The sequence below is a fragment of the Ranitomeya variabilis genome, chromosome 2 (assembly GCF_051348905.1).
Source record: "Ranitomeya variabilis isolate aRanVar5 chromosome 2, aRanVar5.hap1, whole genome shotgun sequence".
Taxonomy (NCBI): Eukaryota; Metazoa; Chordata; class Amphibia; order Anura; family Dendrobatidae; genus Ranitomeya; species Ranitomeya variabilis.
Genome location: NC_135233.1, coordinates 850541094 through 850554672, shown reverse-complemented (window position 1 = coordinate 850554672; position 13579 = coordinate 850541094). Strand labels below are relative to the sequence as shown.

Below are 13579 nucleotides of genomic sequence, written 5' to 3'. Positions count from 1 at the left end.
TAGCGATCCGTGACGTTGCAGCGTCCTGGCTAGTGATATCGTTTCGTTTGACACGCAGCAGCGATCAGGATCCTGCTGTGATGTCGCTGGTCACTGAATAAAGTCCAGAACTTTATTTGGTCGTCCGATCGCTGTGTATCGTTGTGTTTGAAAGCAAAAGCAACGATACCAGCGATGTTTTACACTGGTAACCAGGGTAAACATCGGGTTACCAAGCGCAGGGCCGCGCTTAGTAACCCGATGTTTACCCTGGTTACCAGCATAAAAGTAAAAAAAACAAACAGTACATGCTCACCTGCGCGTCCCCCAGCGTCTGCTTCCTGACACTTACTGAGCGCCGGCCCTAAAGTGAAAGTGAAAGCACAGCGGTGACGTCACCGCTGTGCTGTTAGGGCCGGAGCTCAGTCAGTGTCAGGAAGCAGATGCTGGGGGACGCGCAGGTGAGCATGTACTGTTTGTTTTTTTTTACTTTTACGCTGGTAACCAGGGTAAACACCGGGTTACTAAGCGCGGCCCTGCGCTTAGCAACCCGATGTTTACCCTGGTTACCCGGGGACCTCGGCATCGTTGGTCGCTGGAGAGCGGTCTGTGTGACAGCTCTCCAGCGATCAAACAGCGACGCTGCAGCGATCGGCATCATTGTCGCTATCGCTGCAGCGTCGCTTCGTGTGAAGGTACCTTTATTGTCCACTGTAAGATTCTTCACTAGATCGGGAACTAGAAAGTAAACACAATCCTGCCGTTATATTTCTGGGTTAATTATACAGATTTTTAAACCCTTGGAAACTGTTGCCCTAAATGTATTGAGGTGTACACAGCTATACACATACACTGCTATTTTCAATTGTTTTGACATATTAGAATAACTGCTGCAATCAAAGCTAACTGATTGCAAAACTATAACCCCATAATCCCTTAGTGGCAGAGCCAATTTTGGTACTTAATTACCAAGCCAATTTTTACAATTCTGACCACTGTCACTTTATCAGGTTATAGCTCTGGAAAGCTTCAACGTATCCCACTGATTCTGAGAAAGTTTTTTCGCAACATATTGTACTTCATGTTAGTGGTAACATTTCTTCAATATAACTTGCATTTATTTATGAAAAAAAGGAAATTTGGTTAAAATTTTGAAAATTTTGCAGTTTTCAAACTTAAAATTACTAGAAGGTGCATAACAGCCACAAATCTAGAAGAGTGATACTTTCCCTCAAGGCCAAAGTCCATATGAAGGGCCATGTAGCACGAAGCGATCTGCACCTCCCACCCTGCTTGGCTTTGTTATTGTAATGCTTCTGGCATAATAAAATTTTATAATATTGTTGATTGCCATGTTTTATTTCTTAATGAAAAATAAATTTCCAATCTTTTTATTTGTTACATTAAAAATAAATAACCAAAAGAATGCAGTATTTGGCATACCTTTGTAATTTTATGTAAAGATCCAAACTATTAAAATATTATGTTATTCATCCATCACAATGAATGTCATTAAAAAAATGAAACAGTGAATAAAAATCCCGAAATTTTAGTTTTTTTTTTTTTTTCTTCAATAAGCTTTATTGATTTTGCAAATTTTTGTGAGGGTAAAGGAAAGGGGAAGGGAAAATAGGTAAGGGGGAAGGATAGGTAATTCCCTGTGAGACAGGGAATGGGAGAGAGAAGACAGGCATATCAATGTACACATAAATGTTTTCGAAGATTACGCAGCTATTTGTAGCTAATCAAGGCTTCAAAGTAAACCTAGAGACCTGTAAGAAAAACAAGTAAATTAACGTAAAGTACATTATATTCTTCCATACACGTAGGCCCGTCATGTCTGGAAGCACCCTAAGGCGACCCTAAACTGAATGGAGGGAAAGTTCGGTTCTTAGAAGTAGTTAAGAAAGTGGAAGACTTCTTATAGTTGTAAAGAAGTAACGTAGAGTTCTTTTAATCAGGACAGCCGGAGCAAGTATCCAACTTTACTTTGGAGGGTGGTCCGAATGTGACCTTTGAGTATTTAATTCCTGCACGTTTGAAGAAATCAGTACTCTCGTCCGGAGAAGAAATATGAGTCAATCCCGAAGAGTGTTTCACCTGGAGGGTTGAGGATCGAGTCCAGACGTAGGAGATCCCAGCACGTAGAAGTTCACGTGTAATTTAAGAGAAGGCTCTTCTCTTTTGTAGAGTATCTTTTGACAGGTCCTTGTAAAAGACCAAGTGGTTGTATGGGGATGAAAGAAATATTTGCTCCCTCGAGACACCAAGAAGCGCATTCCTCACCCAATTTGGATAGAACGAAACAATAACGTCACTTGACAGATCCTGCGGAAGTGAGGGCGGTCTACGTATTCTGACGGCTTTTTCGACCAAAAAACTTTCATTAGTATTAGGAAACAAGTGTGAGATCATTGAGGAGACGTAGCCCTTCAGCTGGAAAGACTGGATTATCTCTGGTATTCCTCTGAACTTAATGTTGTTTTTTCTTCTAAAATCCTCGTAATTAGCTAGGTTGGTTTTGAAGAGGTCCATATTTTTTTGGATCTCATCCAATGACTTTGAGGGCTTGGGTATGATTTGGGGGATGCTATTTTCGATCTTTTTGTTAAATTCCGTTAATTTTGGAGCAAGCAGAGAGCAAACAGAGGTGATAGAGGGAATTAACTTTGTGTCATTAGTTACTGAGATTAGTGCCTCTTTAAAAAGTCCTTTTATGAAAGTTTCGGATGCTTTGGTATTATTTATTTGTTTAGAATCGAAATTGGCTCCATTCCCACAAAGATTCGTTGAGATTAGAAAGGATGTAAGCAAAGTAATTATGAAGCCCTCTGTCGGGTATTCATCAGAAGCAGGACTCTCTTCCATCAATAGTAGATTAGGAGAAGGATTTTCAGAATTATGATTTTCAACAAGTTTAGAGATCTCACATGTATCCCCATTTATTGAGGAACTGTCAGAGAAGTCACTTGAGTCATGATCAGAAGTATTAATATCCTCAAAAGGTTCCTCTGAATGTAATCCCTCCAGGCTCTCCAAAGAGCTAGAAAAGCTATTAGATTGATCCGTCAGTGCATCCTCGCTTCCTCCACCCCCATGAGCCCTTAGTGAATCTTCAAATCTCTTAAAGGAAGTGTCCAGAGCTCTATAGAATGCTGGTTTAATCTTACCAGGATTCTCAGAGATCTCCCCTGTTAGTGTCCCTTTAAGGCTGTCATTCTGAGTGCCTGTGATGGTACGGCAGGGAGGGCTTATTTCAATAGAGTTATGGCCATTCAATAGTATTTTAGGGATGTTATGCCTCCCATTAGCGCAGGTCATCCCACTTAAATCCCCTATATTATGTTCACAGGGCAGTGATTGTATGTGTGAAGTGGGGAGATGTTGCGGTGTGCTTACCAGCACTGCTGTCCATTGGCCCCCTCCTGTCTCCTGCCCGGGTCTCAATCTCTTGTCCTCTGCTCCTAGAGCTGTGCTCTCCTCCTCTATGTCGAAGCTCCCCCGGCGTGCTGTTATGCTGGTTCCTTGTGCTTGCAGCGGTGCGCCTGCTTGTGTCGGCGAAGCTGCATTCAGTTTCCGGGATCCAGCCGCTACCCAGGTCTTCGGCACAAACTCTTGTGCTTTATAGTTCAGGCTGCTCCTCTGGTGCTGGGAGGCCGGCTGTGTCTTGCTGGGTGCCTGCCGCGGAGAGCTCGCTAAGTCATTCTCAGCCGCTGTGCACTTCTTCCCGGCACCCGGGTCCGCCGTGGCTCTCTGTTTCTTCACACCGCCGCCTCTCACTGCTGATGCAGTCGTGGCAAGAGTAGTTTTCAGTCCGGTTGGTATCCCTCGGGTCTGCTGCTTCTTAGGGATCCCCGGTTTTGTCAGGGCCGGGCAGGGGGTCGGCTTCTGAGCAGAAGGTCCGGCATGTTTGTGTCACAGGAAATCTAGAGAAGTTAAGGCTGGTTACCCGGGACCCTGCGATATCCCTAAGACTAGGGGGAACCCCGTCTGTCCCTCTCCCAGAATTTACACTAATGGTGTGCTTGTCTGGGCCACCAGGCCTGACCCTAGCTCCTGTTTCAACACTATGCTGAAACCACATCCCGCCACCCAGTGGAGCGAAAACAAACAAATCCCCAAAGAAAGCACAGACAGGAAAAACTAAAAAGAAACACACCACGCCACAGACACACCAGAAAAACACAATAAAGTGCTCAGGGCAAAACAAATACAAATATAGGAAGGAGAAATATAACAACGGATAATACACCACCAGATACGATATTTCTTCTACCAGACCACCACTGCAGACCAAAATCACTAGGCACGAGGCACAAGCTATAATCGGCGACGCCCAAAGTCCAGCATGACTATTTAAAGGCCATGGGCGTGACCCAGCCTCCAACCCGAGTACCTGCTAGATTAACCCCGGAGAACCTGGATAAAGTCTAACTGACGCCACTGAGTGTATAGTGGACGTATATGGAATTACCGTTGTCTGTCGGATGCCCTAGTGTGAATAGCGTCCGACATGACAGTACCCCGCCTTCTATGAGGGACCTCAGGGCCCTCACAACTTATAGGTCCCAGCTTATCCAGATGGCGGCGGTAAAACATACTGACTAGCCGGTCAGCATGTATGTCTAAGGCTGGAACCCAAGACCTCTCCTCCGGTCCATAACCACACCAGTATACCAGGTACTGTAATGTGCGGCGCACTACTCGAGAGTCAACTACCTTGGAGACTTCAAACTCCAAATTGCCATCCACCAAGACTGGAGGTGGCATCGGCGCCGAGTCCACTGAACCCACTACCTTTTTTAATAAAGACCTGTGGAACACATTGTGAATCTTATATACCGAAGGAAGCTCCAATCGGTAAGCTACCGAGTTAATGATGGCAGCGATCCTAAATGGACCGATAAACCTTGGACTCAATTTCATGGATGGTACTTTGAGTTTTATGTTTTTTGTGGACAACCACACCCAGTCACCCACACTCAGGTCTGGACCTGGCACACGTCTACTGTCAGCCACTCGTTTCTACCTTGCACCTACGCTCAGCAAGCGCTGTTTCACTCTTCTCCAAACTGATGACAGTTGTGCTCCAAGCTGGTCCTCCTCTGGGACGCCAGCAGAGCCCCCCTGACGCAGAGTACAAAATTGAGGATGGTGCCCGTAAACACAAAAGAATGGAGATTCCCCAGAGGATTCCTGGCAGTGATTATTTATGGCAAACTCAGCCACAGGAAGAAACGTAGACCACTCCTCCTGGTTGTCAGAAACAAAGCAGCGTAAGTATTGCTCCAAATTTTGAATCATACGTTCAGTCTGACCATTTGACTGAGGATGAAAGGCCGAAGAATGTGACAACTTGATTCCCAGCCATGAGCAAAATGCTTTCCAAAACGTTGCCACAAATTGAGAACCCCTATCAGACACAATGTCAGACGGGACCCTGTGAAGTCTGACTACCTCCTGCACAAATACCTGAGCCAGAGTCTTCGCGTTAGGCAACAAAGGCAAAGACACAAAGTGCGACATCTTTGAGAACCAATCAACAACCACCAGGATGACCGTGTTCCCAGATGAGGAGGGCAAATCAGTGATAAAATCCATAGAGATCTCCGTCCATGGCCTACTGGGTACCCCGAGAGGAAGTAGTGTGCCAGCAGGACAGGAGCGAGGCGTCTTAGCCCTAGCGCACGTGGTGCATGCTGACAAGTACGAGACCACATCCTGTCGGATTTTGGGCCACCAAAACCAACGCGACACCAAATCAAAGGTACCCCTAACCCCTGGGTGGCCAGCCAGAACAGCATCATGTTGCTCACCCGACACCTTAAGGCGAAGATGGAGCGGTACAAATGATTTGTTAATGGGAAGCTCTGGTGGAACCTCCTCCTGAGCCTCGGCAATCTCAGCCTCAACCTCAATCGTGAGAGCCGAGACCACTACTCCCTTTTGGAGGATGGGAACCGGACCTTCCCGAGGTTCTCCCCCCGGAAATCACCTGGACAAAGCGTCCGCCTTAGTGTTCTTAGACCCAGGTCGATAAGTAACAAAAAAGTTGAATCACGTGAAAAACAATGCCCATCGAGCCTGCTTCGGGGACAGATGTTTGGCTGACTCCAAATAAAGCAGATTTTTATGGTCGGTGATAACTGTAACCTGATGGACCGAGCCTTCCAAGAAGTGTCTCCATTCCTCAAACACCAACTTGATAGCCAACAACTCCCTGTTGCCGATATTGTAGTTACGTTCGGCGGGCGACAGCTTCTTTGAGAAATAGGCGGATGGACGCAACTCGCCCACAGATGAGCCTTGAGACAGCACAACCCCCATGCCAACCTCTGATGCATTGACTTTCACGGTAAATGGTTTTGATATGTCCGGTTGCACCAGAATGGGGGCCGAAGCAAAACTGTTCTTCAGGTACTCGAATGCGAACACAGCAGCCCCAGACCAGGCTGAGAAATTGGTACCTTTTTTCGTCATGTCAGTGAGTGGGTTAGCAATGATAGAAAAGTGCTTTTAGGTTGTCAGGCCGTTCCCAACGCAACACCGCTTGCACCTTAGCGGCGTCCATTTTAAACCCTGAAGCGGACACAATATAACCCAAGAAAGGCAACTCCTGAACTGCAAATACACATTTCTCAAGTTTAGCATAGAGGCTATTCTCTCTGAGTAGTGGACGTATATGGAATTACCGCTGTCTGTCGGACGCCCTAGTGTGAATAGCGTCCGACATGACAGTTTGCTTCCAGGTGCGGGAAAGGCTCCTCCAGAGCCCCCTCTGCTTTCTTATCCTGGGAAAGGGTTTTTCTCCGCAAAGTTGGGTCCCCTCTTCATGTAACTGGTGCCAGGCATGTTTATAAATGCTTTGGGACCAAAATATCCACTTTTTGTAAGCTTTTTAAGGCTAAAATCAGGGAAATTGCAGGAGCTCCTATAGAATAGGTCAGCTTCCTTTCCATGGCAAACCAAGGTCCCCAGAGTGTTAGCATTTTGATCATATTACCTCAGAAATAAATATACCGTAAAAGATGTGATCAAAAAGTTATATGCAAAGATGTAGCAAACCTGCACTGAATGTTTGCTGCTCCACAAATGTTCAACTTAAACGCTGAGCAAACTGCATAGTTAGTTAACAGCCATGCTATGTAGTTTGTATAGATCCCAATAACACTGTAATCACTCACTTGTGTATGTATACATGGTGTTCTTTTCTCCTTGTACACTGTTATTTCCAACAAGAGCAAAGACCATGAATGTGTAATAGTATCCCGGTGTGAGGCCTCCAATTGTATCAAAGGTTGTAAACACAATTTTACTAAAAGTTGGATCTTCAAAGATTTTAATTAGGTAAGAACTTGAATTTCCAATCGGCTTCTCCCAGCTCAGAGACACAGATGTGGTTGTAGCATTCAGTTTCCTAAGATTCCCCACTATTTCAGGTTCTAGGAAGTAACCAAAAGACACAGTTATTCTTCAGTTTACACCATACCAAGAAACATATACTCATGTTTTTAAGGAGGTTTTTTACTACTTAAATTTAGTTTCTGATTTTGCTATATATGCCGAAGCATAATGACCTCAAATAACCTCATATATATTTTCTGCCAATTTTCATGTTGTTTTGTATCTTTCTGCTTGGCTACATGTTCCTCTGTTGCTCACAGCCATTATTTCCTTTACAGGGTACGTTCCCACAGTCAGTAACAGGCTCCGCTCCGTCCAAAGCACTGCCGGCTTTTGAATGCAGGTGATTCCGTATGTGTTCATAGAACCAGGTGGAATCACCTCGTCCAATACATTGTACGGGCAATATTTGTCTTGTGGAGACTTGACTCTCCGCAAGATAAATTGACAGGCTGCAGTCTGGAAGGACTAGCAGCATATCCGTCTTTACAGGTGAGCCGCAGGCGCCGGTGCACACATAGTAGGCATGGGATTTCTTGAAATCCCATCCACTATGCTGTAACATCTGGACACTGCAGGTTGGACGCTGAGGATGTACGCAGCATCCAACCTGCAGCATTTACTGACTATGAGAACATACTCTCAAAATTTCTCATCAGCCCTTGTTCTGGGCTGCAAGCCAGCAGAGAGCTCCCCCTGTAACTCTGACTAAACCCCTCCCACTTCTCCTTCAGCTTCACATGCAGATGCAGCATTATGGCCTTGTCCAGGAGACTGTTGCAGGCAAGTCACTGATACAGTGTATAGATGTAGCACAAAGCACCAAAACAACAGCTCTGGCAATAAAGATTATCCCCTACTCCTCCTCACAGACTCATTATTTGCTACTATCATTGGATGGATGGGGAGAGATATATATGTATGTATATGTAAATAATAATAGTGGAAATATAGAAGAGTATATGTATATATATATATATACAGTGGGGCAAAAAAGTATTTAGTCAGTCAGCCATAGTGCAAGTTCCACCACTTAAAAAGATGAGAGGCGTCTGTAATTTACATCATAGGTAGACCTCAACTATGGGAGACAAACTGAGAAAAAAAAATCCAGAAAATCACATTGTCTGTTTTTTTATCATTTTATTTGCATATTATGGTGGAAAATAAGTATTTGGTCAGAAACAAACAATCAAGATTTCTGGCTCTCACAGACCTGTAACTTCTTCTTTAAGAGTCTCCTCTTTCCTCCACTCATTACCTGTAGTAATGGCACCTGTTTAAACTTGTTATCAGTATAAAAAGACACCTGTGCACACCCTCAAACAGTCTGACTCTAAACTCCACTATGGTGAAGACCAAAGAGCTGTCAAAGGACTCCAGAAACAAAATTGTAGCCCTGCACCAGGCTGGGAAGACTGAAACTGCAATAGCCAACCAGCTTGGAGTGAAGAAATCAACAGTGGGAGCAATAATTAGAAAATGGAAGACATTCAAGATCACTGATAATCTCCCCCGATCTGGGGCTCCACGCAAAATCCCACCCCGTGGGTCAGAATGATCACAAGAACGGTGAGCAAAAATCCCAGAACCACGCGGCGGGACCTAGTGAATGAACTGCAGAGAGCTGGGACCAATGTAACAAGGCCTACCATAAGTAACACACTACACCACCACGGACTCAGATCATGCAGTGCCAGATGTGTCCCACTGCTTAAGCCAGTACATGTCCGGGCCCGTCTGAAGTTTGCTAGAGAGCATTTGGATGATCCAGAGGAGTTTTGGGAGAATGTCCTATGGTCTGATGAAACCAAACTGGAACTGTTTGGTAGAAACACAACTTGTCGTGTTTGGAGGAAAAAGAATACTGAGTTGCATCCATCAAAAACCATACCTACTGTAAAGCATGGTGGTGGAAACATCATGCTTTGGGGCTGTTTCTCTGCAAAGGGGCCAGGACGACTGATCCGGGTACATGAAAGAATGAATGGGGCCATGTATCGTGAGATTTTGAGTGCAAACCTCCTTCCATCAGCAAGGGCATTGAAGATGAAACGTGGCTGGGTCTTTCAACATGACAATGATCCAAAGCACACCGCCAGGGCAACGAAGGAGTGGCTTCGTAAGAAGCATTTCAAGGTCCTGGAGTGGCCTAGCCAGTCTCCAGATCTCAACCCTATAGAAAACCTTTGGAGGGAGTTGAAAGTCCGTGTTGCCAAGCGAAAAGCCAAAAACATCACTGCTCTAGAGGAGATCTGCATGGAGGAATGGGCCAACATACCAACAACAGCGTGTGGCAACCTTGTGAAGACTTACAGAAAATGTTTGACCTCTGTCATTGCCAACAAAGGATATATTACAAAGTATTGAGATGAAATTTTGTTTCTGACCAAATACTTATTTTCCACCAGAATATGCAAATAAAATGATAAAAAAAACAGACAATGTGATTTTCTGGATTTTTTTTTCTCAGTTTGTCTCCCATAGTTGAGGTCTACCTATGATGTAAATTACAGACGCCTCTCATCTTTTTAAGTGGTGGAACTTGCACTATTGCTGACTGACTAAATACTTTTTTGCCCCACTGTATATATATATATATATATATATATATATATATATATATATATATATATATATATATATATATATGTGTGTTACACTTGGAATACAATGGGGGGGGGTGTACTGTCCATATATATACACTGTGCTCTAAACATAAATATACAAGGGAGAAATTTGGAGGGAGAATTGGGCAGAGACATGGGAGATCTGTGTCTGCAGTTGGATTCGCTTAATAGAGCGCCGCCCACAAAACTTTAAAGTCACATGACTGCGATGTCACTTCCAGTGCCAAGAACTCAGGGAGACATTGACGTAACATTACAGGAAGCAAGGAGATTATCAGCCAGAGAATATGTGACATGAAGAGAAGCTCAGGTTACAGGAGGATTTTAGAAAGTATGTTATTTACAAAAGAGCTTATCTATTGCAGTTAGTTCATATTAAAGGGACTTAAAGCAGTGACCAACCCATTAAGGGTAAAATTGTGCCACTTATATACCAACATAATGATGCTATTCTACTACTACAATAGTGACCCACTTGTATAAGTAAATATGGTATTCTTTTTTCCTTGTACACTGTTATTTCCAACAAGTGCAAAGACCGTGAATGTGTAATAATATCCCGGTGTGAGGCCTCCAATTGTATTCAAAGTGGTGTTCACAATTCTGTTGAAACTCGGATCTTCAAGGACCTGGATCATGTAGGAATCTGCATTTCCATCTGGTTTCTGCCAGTTAAGAGACACTGAGGTAGTAGTGTTATTGTCCACTGTAAGATTCTTCACTAGACCGGGAACTAGAAAGTAATCACAATCCTGCCGTTATATTTCTGGGTTAAGTATACAGATTTTTAAACCCTTGGCAACAGTTGCCCTAAATGTATTGAAGTGCACACTGCTAGTTTCAGTTGTTTTGACACATCAGAATAATTACTGCAATCAAAGCTAACTCTGATTGCAAAACTATAACTCCTCAGTGACAGAGCCAATTTGGTACTTAATGACTAAGCCAGTTTTAACAATTCTGACCACTGTCACTTTATGAGGTTATAACTCTGGAATGCTTCAACTTATCCCACTGATTCTGAGATTATTTTTTCGTGACATATTGTACTTTATGTTCGTGGTAACATTTCTTCAATATAACTTGCATTTATTTATAAAAAAATGTAAATTTGGTAAAACTTTTGTAAATTTTGCAATTTTCAAACTTTTAATTTTTGTACCCTTAAATCAGAGAGTGGTATCATACAAACTAGTTAATAAATAACATTTCCCACATGTCTTATTTACATTAGAACATTTTTGGAAACAATGTTTTTTTTAGGACGTTATAAGGGTTAAAAGTTGACCAGCGATTTCTCATTTTTCCAACAAAATTTACAAAACCCTTTTTTTGGGGACCACCTCACATTTGAAGTGAGTTTTGGGGTTCAATATAAGAGAAAATACCCAAAAGTGACACCATTCTAAAAACTTCACCCCTCTAGGTGCGCAAAACCACATTCAAGAAGTTTATTAACCTTTCAGGTGCTTCACGAGAACGAAAGGAATATAGAAAGAAAAAAAATAACATTCTACTTTTTCAACAAAAAATTTACTTTGGAACCAATTTTTTTATTTTCATAAGTGTAACATGAGAAAATGGACCACAAAATTTGTTGTACAATTTCTCCTGAGCGTGCCGTTACCATATATGTGGGGGAAATCCACTGTTTGGGTGGCAGGACCTAGAAGGGAGGAAGCACCATGTGACTTTTTGCAAGCAAATTTGGCTGGAATTAACCCCTTCACCCCCAAGGGTGGTTTGCACGTTAATGACCAGGCCAATTTTTACAATTCTGACCACTGTCCCTTTATGAGGTTATAACTCTGGAACGCTTCAACGGATCTTGGCGATTCTGACATTGTTTTCTCGTGACATATTGTACTTCATGTTAGTGGTAAAATTTCTTCGATATAACTTGCGTTTATTTGTGAAAAAAACGAATATTTGGCGAAAATTTTGAAAATTTTGCAATTTTCCAACTTTGAATTTTTATGCCCTTAAATCACAGACATATGTCACACAAAATACTTAATAAATAACATTTCCCACATGTCTACTTTACATCAGCACAATTTTGGAACCAAAATTTTTTTTTGTGACGGAGTTATAAGGGTTAAAAGTTGACCAGCAATTTCTCATTTTTACAACACCATTTTTTTTTAGGGACCACATCTCATTTTAAGTCATTTTGACGGGTCTATATGATAGAAAATACCCAAGTGTGACACCATTCTAAAAACTGCACCCCTCAAGGTACTCAAAACCACTTTCAAGAAGTTTATTAACCCTTCAGGTGTTTCACAGGAATTTTTGGAATGTTTAAATAAAAATGAACATTTAACTTTTTTTCACACAAAATTTATTTCAGCTCCAATTTGTTTTATTTTACCAAGGGTAACAGGAAAAAATAGACCCCAAAAGTTGTTGTACAATTTGTCCTGAGTACGCTGATACCCCATATGTGGGGGTAAACCACAGTTTGGGCGCATGGCAGAGCTTGGAAGCAAAGGAGCGCCATTTGACTTTTCAATGCAAAATTGACTGGAATTGAGATGGGACGCCATGTTGCATTTGGAGAGCCCCTGATGTGCCTAAACATTGAAACCCCTAACAAGTGACACCATTTTGGAAAGTAGACCCCCTAAGGAACTTATCTAGATGTGTGGTGAGCACTTTGACCCAACAAGTGCTTTACAGAAGTTTATAATGCAGAGCCGTAAAAATAAAAAAATCATATTTTTTCACAAAAATGATCTTTTCACCCCCAATTTTTTATTTTCCCAAGGGTGAGAGAAGAAATTGGACCCCAAAAATTGTTGTGCAATTTGTCCTGAGTACGCTGATACCCCATATGTGGGTGTAAACCATTGTTTGGGCGCAGGGCAGAGCTCGGAAGGGAAGGAGCGCCATTTGACTTTTCAATGCAAAATTGACTGGAATTGAGATGGGACGCCATGTTGCATTTAGAGAGCCCTTGATGTGCCTAAACATTGAAACCCCTAACAAGTGACACCATTTTGGAAAGTAGACCCCCTAAGGAACTTATCTAGATGTGTGGTGAGCACTTTGACCCAACAAGTGCTTTACAGAAGTTTATAATGCAGAGCCGTAAAAATAAAAAATCATATTTTTTCACAAAAATGATCTTTTCACCCCCAATTTTTTATTTTCCCAAGGGTAAGAGAAGAAATTGGACCGCAAAAATTGTTGTGCAATTTGTCCTGAGTACACTGATACCCCATATGTGGGTGTAAACCATTGTTTGGGCGCAGGGCAGAGCTCAGAAGGGAAGGAGCGCCATTTGACTTTTCAATGCAAAATTGACTGGAATTGAGATGGGACGCCATGTTGCGTTTGGAGAGCCCCTAATGTGCCTAAACATTGAAACCCCCCACGAGTGACACCATTTTGGAAAGTAGACCCCTTAAGGAACTTATCTAGATGTGTGTTGAGCACTTTGACCCAACAAGTGCTTCACAGAAGTTTATAATGCAGAGCCGTAAAAATAAAAAATCATATTTTTTCACAAAAATGATCTTTTCACCCCCATTTTTTTATTTCCCCAAGGGTAAGAGAAGAAA

The 13579-nt window shown here is 42.6% G+C and overlaps 1 protein-coding gene across 1 annotated transcript in view; it reads right to left on the bottom strand.

Moving 5' to 3' along the window:
• LOC143808017 (tenascin-X-like) overlaps positions 1 to 13579 on the bottom strand; it is a 332081-nt gene that overhangs the window by 94344 nt on the left and 224158 nt on the right. The window contains exons 35-36 of the mRNA XM_077290219.1: positions 10489 to 10746; positions 7164 to 7421 (exon numbers count right to left, since the gene is read on the bottom strand). Coding sequence (XP_077146334.1) covers positions 7164 to 7421; positions 10489 to 10746 — 516 coding nt within the window. The remainder of the gene's footprint in view (positions 1 to 7163; positions 7422 to 10488; positions 10747 to 13579) is intronic.